Here is an 11,286-nt window from a genome sequence, read left to right as displayed (position 1 = left end):
GACGACATGTCTTGCAAAGCTTTGACCTTGCTCGGGTTGGCTTCAATGCCACGCTCAGTCACTATATAGCTCAGGAAGCGACCACTCTTTACACCGAACAAACACTTGCTTGAGTTCAGCTTTATTCTATATGTCCTCAGCGTCCGGCAAGTCTCGTTGATATCTGCGCATAGGTCAACCGCTCGGAGAGATTTAATCAGTATGTCATCGACGTATACCTCCATATTACGGTCGATCTGCCATCGAAACACCTTGTTCATCAGCCTCTGGTAAGTGGCTCCGGCGTTCTTGAGTCCGAACGGCATGATGTTGTAGCAGTATGTTCCATCAGTTGTAATGAAGATGACATTCTCCTGGTCCTCGCGGGCGAGCAACACTTGATGATACCCTTGGTATGCGTCGAGCATGCAGATCAGCTCGCAACCCACCGTCGAGTCCACCATTTGGTCTATCCTGGGCAGTGGATAGAAGTCCTTCGGGCACGCCTTGTTTAAATCACGGATGTCGATGCAGACCCACCATTTGTTGCCCTGCTTGGAGACCAGCACGACGTTGGTGAGCCAGCTCGGGAATTGAACTTCTCTTATATGGCCGGCCTCCAGCAGTTTTTCTATCTCCGCTCGGATAATCAAGTTCTGCTCAGCGCTGAAATTCCTCTTTCTTTGCTTCACCGGTCGAGCGCCCGGTCGGACATGAAGCTCATGCTATGCCACATTTGGGGAGATTCTTAGAAGCTCATTTGTCGACCATGCGAACACATCATGATTTTGTTTGAGGCAGGCGACCAACTCTGCCTTCTTTCTTGCCTCCCGGGCGGAAGACCTGTTTCGCTTGGCCGAGATCCTGGAGGGATCAGTGTTATCCCTCCGCTACTGTTGATGGTGACAATCGTCCGACCCTCTTCTTTAGCAAGCGAGCTTCTTTCAGATCGACAAGTGTAGCTCCCGACCGCAAGAACTCTGTCAAGGTCGTTCTCCAGTCGCTCGGGAAGGTTATCCCCTCCATTCGGTCAATATACGCCACTAATGATACTTGTTCGATCAATTGCCCTATTACGATCAACGCCAACGAACTGGCTAATTTCGTTAGCTCATCCACCACTTGGTTCTCCGATCGGGGGATCTTTTGAATAATGACCTCTTGAAAATTGACATTCATCTTCTCGAAGGTTTCCGCATAGAGCCGGAGTCGGGTATTGCTAATCTCGAACGTCCCGAATAACTGTTGAGCGGCCAGCTGAGAGTCCGAGTGATGAGGACTTTAGTGGCTCCCACGTGCCAAGCATTCTGCCTCATTGTTAGTGGCTCTGTAGTCTAGCCGAACAGAGAGTTGCATCCGGTCTTCTCGAGGCGATATGAGCAATATGTCGATTCCACTGCCTTGATGAGTGGACCAACCATCCACGTATATCCTCCAAACGGCTTTTGGCTCTGGGCTTTGCATCTCGGTGACAAAATCGGCCAAGGATTGTGCTTTTATGGCCGTTCGGGGTTGATACTGAATGTCGAACTCGCTAAGTTCTGTCGTCCACTTAATCAGCCGTCCGGTCGCCTCTGGATTGAGGATAACTCTTCCTAAAGCGTTGTTAGTCATTACAATTATTGAGTACGCCAAGAAGTACGGGCGAAGTCTCCATTCGACAAGTACTAATGCATAAGTCAACTTTTCGAGACTAGTGTAGTGGAACTCAACTTCTTTTAATATATGACTCAAAAAATATACCGGTTGCTGCTCTTGGCCGTTCTGCCTAACAAGAGCCGACCCGATTACATGCTCGTTGGATGACAAGTAGATCCAGAGCGTCTCGCCAACAATTGGCTTGGCCAGTATATGCAAGGAATTTAGATATTCCTTGAGTTCTTCCAATGCCCGGTCGCACTCGGTGTCTCGAAATTTTGTAGCTCGGCGAAATACCTTGAAGAATGGCAGGCTTCGATCGGACGACTTGGATATGAATTTGAATAGCGTCGTGCCGACCAGTCAGCCGTTGAGCTTCCTTCAAGTTCCGAGGCGACGACATGTCTTGCAAAGTTTTGACCTTGCTCGGGTTGGCTTCAATGCCACGCTCAGTCACTATATAGCCCAGGAAGCGACCACTCTTTACGCCGAACAAACACTTGCTTGAGTTCAGCTTTATTCTATATGTCCTCAGCGTCCGGCAAGTCTCGTTGATATCTGCGCATAGGTCAACCGCTCGGAGAGATTTAATCAGTATGTCATCGACGTATACCTCCATATTACGGTCGATCTGCCATCGAAACACCTTGTTTATCAGCCTCTGGTAAGTGGCTCCGGCGTTCTTGAGTCCGAACGGCATGATGTTGTAGCAGTATGTTCCATCGGTTGTAATGAAGCTGACCTTCTACTAGTCCTCGCGAGCGAGCAACACTTGATGGTACCCTTGGTATGCGTCAAGCATGCAGATCAGCTCGCAACCCACCGTCGAGTCCACCATTTGGTCTATCCTGGGCAGTGGATAGAAGTCCTTCGGGCACGCCTTGTTTAAATCACGGATGTCGATGCAGACCAACCATTTGTTGCCCGGCTTGGAGACCAACACGACGTTGGCGAGCCAGCTCGGGAATTGAACTTCTCGTATATGGCCGGTCTCCAGCAATTTTTCTATCTCCGCTCGGATAATCAAGTTCTGCTCAGCGCTGAAATTCCTCTTTCTTTGCTTCACCGGTCGAGCGCCCGGTCGGGCATGAAGCTCATGCTATGCCACATTTGGGGAGATTCTTAGAAGCTCATTTGTCGACCATGCGAACACATCATGATTTTGTTTGAGGCAGGCGACCAACTCTGCCTTCTTTCTTGCCTCCCGGGCGGAAGACCTGTTTCGCTTGGCCGAGATCCTGGAGGGATCAGTGTTATCCCTCTGCTACTGTTGATGGTGACACTCGGCTGACCTTCTTTCATCCTCTCGTCGCCCGGTGGATCGGTGTCGATCTCGTCGATCAGGAGATGGGGGATGACGGTGATATCCTCTAGGTGCCGATCGACTCACGATCGGTGCCAGACCACGGTAGTCTCACGTGTTGTGCGTCGCAACAAAACATTGGCCTCCATACCTTGCCTCTTGACGCCTTCTGCTGAGCAGCGGACACATGTTGCACAGCATGCGTCCGGGCCTCCTGGTGTGGCCGTGCTGCCTCCGTTTCTGGCCCCTTGGGCGGTTGGTGGCTGTTCATCGGACGCCACTCGGGTGCTAGTGTAGGCTTGGCCGGCACTTCCTTCTTCATTGCCGCTTGAGTTTCTTCCACATTTATGTACTCGTTGACCTTTTTGAGTAGGTGGTCGAAGTCCTTGGGCTTCTTCCTGATGACCGACAAGAAGAATTCTCCCCGACGAGCCCTTGGGTGAAGACGTTCATCATGGTCTCGGATGAGATAGATGGAATGTTCATGGCCACTTTTCTGAAGTGTTGGATGTAGGCTCAGAGTGTTTCTTTCGATCCTTGCTTCATGGAGACGAGGCTGACGCTTGTCTTTTGATAGCGTCGGCTGCTGGTGAACTGATGTAAGAAGACAACCCGGAAGTCTTTGAAGCTGCGTATATATCCGTCCAGCAGTCTTTAGAACCATCTTTGCGCCGACCCGGAGAGGGTCATGAGGAACACTCGACACTTCACCCCATCTGTGTACTGGTGAAGTGTGGCCGCATTGTCAAACTTATCCAGATGATTGTCTGGATTAGTCGATCCGTTGTACTCTCCGATCGCCAATGGAGTATAATGCTTCGGCAGGGGGTCTTGCAAGATTTCCTAAGAGAATTGTCGGTTGATCCGTTCCGCGGTGCCTCGAGGCACCTTGCCTTTTCGTGCGTCCCGAACGGGAGTGTCATCCGAAGATGATCCCCTCTCTTGGTTTGCCTGGGCTATCTCTGAGGGGGTTTGGAATAGGGCGCGATGGAAAGGGATTGGCGCGGGTGGCGCTTCCCCTGGCATGCTGGTCGGCTTTCTATTTTGTCCCCATACAGAGAGATGTTCCGCTCGGTCTTCATGCTCTGCTCGTCCTGCTGCCGATGTTGCGGCTGCGACGCTAGCCGATCGGCTAACACTTGTTGTTGTTGTTGTTGCTCGATCATTTTTACTGCTCGGGCTTGCACGAGCATGTCGAGCTCTTCTTGTGTGAGGGTCACGGTGATTAGTTGTCCAGCATCCTCCATCTTCTCGACTCGGATGCAGGCTACGTTCCCACAGACGACACCAAATATGATCCTGTCCAAAAGTCAATGAGATAGATGCTAGGGATGTGGTGCTCCCACTGAACTCCTGTGGACTTCGCTTCGACCTGTAACACAAGTGGCGTCAGTGCCGAGCCAGGGAAGGGGTCCCCGGCAATGGCCCTCCAACACTCAAGTTAGTCTCCGGCGAAGAAGAAGCAAAGAGCGGAGCAACAAGAAGACTATAGAGCAATAGTAAAATATCACATACCTCCGTCGATGCTTGGACCTCCCTTTATATAGAGCTCCTGTAGCGTGCGTGCACGCTTCCCAAAGCGGGCACACATCCCTAAATTTTTCTTGAAAAGACTCGTTAGTAAAGTGTCCCTGACACAGTACCTTAACAGGCTGAGCATATCTCTGAAGTAACAGTGGAAGCTTCCACCGTACGATTTTCTGTCTGACCATGCTGCCTGTCAGCGACACTAGCTCTCAAAAAGATGTCAAAAGACAACTTCCTGTGTTTGTTGCTTAGCTGAGCGGAATAATCGCTCGGCTGGATTTCCGCCGTCCGCGTGTTTTCTGTTGCTGGGCTGAACAGGATAGCCGCTCGGCCGGAATTCCACTGTCCGCCTGTTCTGTTGCTGGGCCGAGCGGGATAGTCGTTCGGCCGGAAGTCCACTATCCGCGTGCTCTATTACTGGGCCGAGTGGGATAGCAGCTCTGGCGGAAGTCCACTGTCCGCGTGCTCGGCTGATGTCGAGTCTGTTGCTAGGCCGAGCGGAAGAGCTGCTCGGCCCGGTTTCGGCATACTACTCCATTGAGCGTCGGTTGTTTGAATGCTCCCCGTGTCGAGAGCGACGGTAGATCGAATCCTTCTCCCCAGTCGGGGCATGCTTCGCCCGACTGACCGATGCCTTATACGCATTAACCACCTTCACTTTGACCTCCTTTGACCTCCACCGTAATAATAGGATAGGACCTCTTTTTATGATCGCATCAGTACCTATGTTTTCATACACCATAAATTAGAATACTAAATTTATAAATGGATAGTAAAAATTGAGAGAGAGAGAAAATTTTGAGAGTAGTACCGAAAAGGGTGTAATATGAATGCGCGGTGTGATTTTAATATTATGAAAATTAAATGTACAGAATGAGAAATCTTGAAATCTATTCAGTAAAATGCCGGAAATATTACTTGTGAAATTTTACTAAAGAAACATTCTGTTTAGCGAATTGTGAGATAAATTTAAAGACTTAATTCCCTAATAATTCCATTATTTAATTTATGTAAGTGTTTAACACGTGGCATTGACGACGACTTCTCGATATATTTATCAATTAATATGGCTATGTGAATTTTTAATTAAGAGAGATAATTACAATTAAATCAAATCAAATCGTCATTCATATTAGAAACTTAATTAGAAGGCAGATCAACCTCACGCCGTAAGGAGACTAACGGCGTCGGTACGTGACGGTGACGGAACGGAAGTCAACTCCCTGACGACGGCGAAGCGAGCGACGCATATAAAATAAAGAACTCATCTCCCACTTTCTCCCACTGTCTCCATCTCTCCTCATCTTCTTCCCCATCTCAACTGGTTTGGACGAGCCTTTGAGTTCCGTCTCCCTGAGGTGAGAGGCGCGAAGCAAGGATCAAGCGAGCCGCCGAGGCCGATTCGGTGGTTTATAGCGCGGCGCTTCGAACTTCCGAGGGATTTGACGGATTCGATTTGCTGAGCGAGCTTTTTGTTCGTAGGGTTTCTGCCTCTTTGAGTGATTTGATTTTGCTGAAATTTCTAGGTCAAAGTCCTGCCGTTTTATTCGTTTCAATCTCTAGTAATTTCGTTGGTATTTTTGTCAGAGTTAAAGCTTCGATCTTGCAGTTTGTATTTGTTTTATTGTTTCGTGGATCTGTACTTTCCTTAATTTTCTTTAGGGATCTCTCTGAAAATTGTTCCTTTTCCCTTTTGGTAGTGGGCAACTATCAAGCTAAATGCCTATAAGCTCTATACCCAAGAAAAAAAAACGATCCTAGTTCTATGATCTCTAGTCATCCTAAGACGGCGACAAGGGGACTTTGAATAAGTTCGACATCATTGGAGCATGTTTCCTTTATCTTGTCCTACTATCATCCCATGCAGCATTCTGTCGTTTAACGCCTTTTTTTGTTTGTGTTGTTTGGTGCTGAGTAAGGATGGTTTACGTTTAACTCATCAGTTTCTGTTAGGAATTCAAGCCATTAACCATGATTGGTTTTTCTTTTCTTTTTGAGTTTTCGGATGTAGGCTTATCTGAGTCCATACATCTTTGTGAGATTTGGTCGGTTTCGATTTTCAGGGAATCAAAAAAAAAAAAAAAAAAAAAAAGTCTCTTTCATGGCATGACATGGATTGTTTTGGTGTTACCATCAAAGTTCCGTGCCTTATTTGCATTCTCATCTGCTGAAAGCTGGTCCGGAGTAAAATCAAGATTTGGAGAAAATCACTTTCTTGAAGCACATGGAGAAACAAGTTGTCAAGGAAAAATTCATGCAATTAGTTATGTATAGTCAAATAACACTGCTTAATCATGACAGCTTTGTTAATTCTGTGATATTTGACCTATGGTTGTGTAGTTACTGTCCATTTGTCAAGGTTGACTTATTTGACATAGCCGTATGTAGCCATAACATTTGGATAGATTTTCTTTCGTGACAAATTTTCATTATTTTCTTTCGTGACAAATTTTCATTGTATATTACTGTATGATTTATTTATTTATTTAAGAGATTAGCTTTAATGTGTTCATTTTTCACATTTCATCTTTGTTCAGCATATTGGATTACTTTGTGAAAGCTTCCGAGTTCCTGAATAACTGAAAAGTAATAGCAAGGTTAGGCTCTGCTAATTCCAGTCTCCTCTTCTGCACACTTCTTTATATCCTTCACTATTTGTAAATCTTTTTGTTTTGAAAATAAATAAATAAATAGGTCTTTTGTTTGCATACAGTTTCACATGCTGAAGGCTTTCTGATATCTGGCTGTTAACCATCTAGTTCAACCTCATTGCTGATTGGTTTTTGTGTTTCTTCACCAATTGAATTGGAGTAGATGTCATTCCGTAGTATAGTTCGTGATGTTAGAGATGGCTTCGGCAGTTTATCAAGGAGAAGTTTTGATCTCAGGCTTTCAAGTCTAATTGGCCATCGCAGGGGGAAATCCCAAGGTTCTGTGTTGGAGCTGCATGATCCATGTCCTGTTATTCATCAGAGTCGTTGGGCTAGCTTACCCCCTGAGCTTCTCCGTGATGTGATCAGAAGACTAGAGACAAGTGAAAGCACATGGCCATCTCGTAAGCATGTTGTTGCCTGTGCAGCTGTCTGTAGATCATGGAGGGAGATGTGCAAAGAGATTGTTAGGTGTCCAGAAGTTACTGGGAAGCTCACATTTCCAGTCTCTCTAAAGCAGGTAGTTTCTTTTTTAGTCTATTGTATAATGGGCATCGGCCATGTGTATCATCCATTATGTGAACTCAGCTCATCCAACACTCACTGTGAAAATTCATTTAGATCTCGTGGAAGAGAAATTGCCTGCATAGTAATAAGTTGTCTTTGACTTTTTTCATCTTTTGCAGCCGGGACCTCGGGATGGAACCATTCAATGTTTCATTAAGAGAGATAAGTCGAAACTTACTTATCGTCTGTACCTGTGTCTTAACCCCTGTAAGTTTCCTTCCCTTTCCTTTATTTTGAATTTCAGAAGCATATTTTTCTTGTTGAATACTTGCCACGAGGCCAACAACACTAAATGCGTTGCTGTTTCAGTTTGGACATCTGTTGTGGTTTATATTTTAAATATTCCATACAAGAACTAGGTACATCTTAGTTTATCAAGTTAATGTTTTCATCACCTCTTGAACACTCTCATAGATAGGTATCCTTTTGTAAAATGATTAATTATGCAAAGTTAAATTGTGATCATTTTTTGTTCTCTCAGCTTTAACAGAGTCATAGGCTTCTTTCTTTTTAAATACTTGTGACTTTTATTTTCCTATTATGGTAATTAGCTGTTAGCTGTCACAAAGAAATTTTGTATTTTCTCTTCTGTTTTTTATCCTTCAGAAAGTTTGGTAGTACATCTAAGTATATGGAGTTTCTCTTTTTGCCGCCACTTGTGTCTTCTCCTACACAGGTATTTTTTCAGTTAATAATTGATTACACAAAGGTTACCATATTTCAGATTATAATTCTCCCTCAGGAATTCTTTTGACACAATCTTAGTTTGCCATCTTTCTGAGTATTTATCATTTTCATTTTCATTTTTCATCTATTAGCTGTGGCAAGGAAGAAACTTTGTAATTCATCTTATCTGTTTGTAGTCCTGCAGAAGATTGGAAAAAAAATATTCTCACTTCTGCGTAGAGAACTCAAGTTGTACTAATATATTCACTTATTTTACTGGCCTTTATATTTATTCTGTAAAATGTTTTGCCACTCATTAGTGAATGTATATGTAGCTGTTCTTGTGGAGACTGGGAAGTTTCTCCTATCAGCTAAAAGAAATCGCCGAACCACTTATACAGAATATAGTATCTCAGTGAATGCTGGCAACATATCAAGGTCAAGTAACTCATACATTGGAAAGCTAAGGTATTTGTTTTACTAAATTGTGCATTTGTAAGTTATATCATTTTTCAAATCTAAGCATTTTCTTCTAAGATTGCAGGTCAAACTTTCTTGGTACAAAATTTGTAGTATACGACACCCAACCACCTTACAACTTTTCTTCCTTTTGCCCACCTGGTCGAACAAGTCGTAGGTTCTCCAAGAGAATCTCTCCTAAAGTCCCTTCGGGCAGCTACAACATAGCCCAGGTTACATACGAGTTGAATGTTCTTGGCACACGTGGACCACGGCGTATGCATTGCATCATGTACTCCATTCCTACATCAGCACTTGATCCTGGGGGCACAGTTCCTGCTCTACCTGAGAACCTTGTTTCACGTTCCCTCGATGACTCATTCCGCAGTATGTCATTCTCCAAATCCTCGATCATGGACCGCTCAATGGACTACAACAGCGCTCGCTTCTCTGATGTAACCAGAGGAGCTCACATGGACTTCAACAGTGCTCGCTTCTCCGATATAACTGGAGCAGCTCGCGAGGGAGAAGAGGTGGATAACATAAAGGAGAGGCCATTGGTACTGCGAAACAAACCCCCAAGGTGGCACGAGCAGCTGCAGTGTTGGTGTCTGAACTTCCGGGGCAGGGTCACAATTGCTTCCGTGAAGAACTTCCAGCTGATATCCACAGTGCAGCCAGCAGCAGGCGCTCCTAGTCCATCAGAACCACCTGCAGCGCAATCCGAGCACGATAAGATAATCCTCCAGTTCGGCAAGGTGGCAAAGGACATGTTCACCATGGATTACAGGTATCCACTCTCTGCTTTCCAGGCTTTCGCCATATGTTTGAGCAGCTTCGACACCAAGTTGGCCTGTGAATAATAATAATGTCGATTGTTTCTAGTGAAAACAACTTAGGAACAAAATTTTCAAAAGGTAAAAAAAAAATAAAATTTGTGCCTTGTTGATTCTTACCAGTTGCTAGTGTTTAGTGATCGAGTTGTATCATGCAACATTGTTCTGACTTTTGAGTTGGCAATGTGACTGTGAGCTTGGCCCACGTAGATTCTCTCTTTCTAATTATGTGCATTTTAAGTTATTGTCCGTACGCTGCATGTATGTCCATTAATGGCTTGGTGAACTGATGAACGGCCAATTTTTTTTCTTCTTTCCATATTTAGCTAAGTTTTTTAGCTCGATGCAAAATGTTTTTTCTTCTTTCCATATTTAGCTCTGTTTTTTAGCTTGATGCAAAATCTCTTTCCATATTTTCAATATAGTCAAAGGATCCTGACCAATTTATTCTGCACAGCTACAATATTTTATGGAGGGAGGGAAATTAAACGTTTTCTTCAACTCATTACCTCTGCATTTTTAGGGTTTAGCTTTTAAACCTCTTCATGTATTATATATTACTTAACTATCTCTTGAAGAGCTTCTAAGATCATGTGGACCTAGTTTAGGAGATAACAAGTATTTATCCTAATATGAATTCTTTTATGTTATTGGATTCGATGCTTTATTTTGATATTTTATGTTATTGGATTGGATGCTTTATTTTGATGTTTTTTTTTATAGGAGTAATTTTTTTTAATGTTATTATGTTTTACCCTATTGATCTCATTAGACCTGACCTGTGGCCTGGTTCGGCTCGGACTCAGCCCGGGCCTGTAATTGGGTTGCTTGTTGACCTGGGTTGTCAGGTCAAATTGGAATCGACCAAGATGGCCAAGCTTCCAAATTTGGCGACCACTGGTTAATTGTCGGTTTGGCTTGCCAATTTTATTTTATTTTTTGTTTTGTTTTGTGGATTTACATTTCTTAGCTGTTAGAACGGTCGGTTCCTAGTCATTGAGAGGGAGGCTGGGGATGATTTTTTTTAGTATTTTTTTTAATGAGTAAGATCATTTAATCATTTTTTAATCTATAATTATAATTTAGTCTCTGTGATTATTCAAATTATATAAATAGATAGTTCATTTCAACATTTTCATACACATTTTCTCTACGTTCATTTTCAATTTCGCATTCGTTGTATATTTTCGATTCCAAGTCCATTTCTATGTATTTTTGTTTTCAATTTTCAACTATAATAGAAGGAGGCTGTAGAGGTTTATCAGCTTGATCTCAGAGGGAAAAGGAAATAGTAAATATGTAGGAGGATCTCAATATTCAATCCACAAATGATGAGATCGAGTATCCTCCAATTTTGACATTCGAAATACATGGAAGTATCAGTGAAATTACTTTTAGGATGTGTTTGGTTCAAGGTATCATATATAATCTTGGTTATGTGATTATCAGATAATCACATAATCAAGATTATGAGAAATAAAACATAATTAAATGTTGTTTGGTTCCATTTAGATAATGCAATAAAAATTTATTTAACGATTTTAATGAATAATTTATTTTAATATTTTACTGTATTATTATTATTATTATTATTATTATTTAAAATATAAGTTTTTTTAATATTTTTTTGTTTCTATATATTGTTTTTTATTTTTTTCAT

General features: G+C 43.2%; 1 protein-coding gene across 3 annotated transcripts; it reads left to right on the top strand.

Annotated features, from left to right (window-relative positions):
- Positions 1-5,723: 5,723 nt before the first annotated feature.
- On the top strand, positions 5,724-9,835 carry LOC122046754 (tubby-like F-box protein 8). 3 transcript variants are annotated; one of them, XM_042607607.1, is made up of 6 exons: positions 5,724-5,925; positions 6,985-7,044; positions 7,161-7,618; positions 7,785-7,872; positions 8,667-8,799; positions 8,876-9,835. In XM_042607607.1, exons 3-6 carry the CDS (start codon positions 7,262-7,264, stop codon positions 9,651-9,653), a joined length of 1,356 nt encoding a protein of 451 aa, XP_042463541.1. In that variant the 5' UTR covers positions 5,724-5,925; positions 6,985-7,044; positions 7,161-7,261; the 3' UTR covers positions 9,654-9,835. The 3 variants fall into 3 exon arrangements, with proteins under 3 accessions (XP_042463541.1, XP_042463542.1, XP_042463543.1); XM_042607608.1 differs by having other exon boundaries at positions 5,724-5,973; XM_042607609.1 differs by lacking the exon at positions 5,724-5,925 and adding an exon at positions 6,016-6,710.
- The last annotated feature ends 1,451 nt before the right edge of the window (positions 9,836-11,286 follow it).

Source organism: Zingiber officinale, chromosome 2B, assembly GCF_018446385.1.
Source record: "Zingiber officinale cultivar Zhangliang chromosome 2B, Zo_v1.1, whole genome shotgun sequence".
NCBI lineage: Eukaryota > Viridiplantae > Streptophyta > Magnoliopsida > Zingiberales > Zingiberaceae > Zingiber > Zingiber officinale.
This window is presented reverse-complemented; position numbering and strand designations above follow the sequence as displayed.

Coding starts and splice junctions, on each gene's coding strand:
- LOC122046754 (XM_042607607.1), top strand. CDS start 7,262: ATGTCATTCCGTAGTATAGTTCGTGATGTTAGAGATGGCTTCGGCAGT. Junction 7,873..8,666: donor GTACCTGTGTCTTAACCCCT/GTAAGTTTCCTT, acceptor ATGTATATGTAG/CTGTTCTTGTGGAGACTGGG. Junction 8,800..8,875: donor TCATACATTGGAAAGCTAAG/GTATTTGTTTTA, acceptor CTAAGATTGCAG/GTCAAACTTTCTTGGTACAA.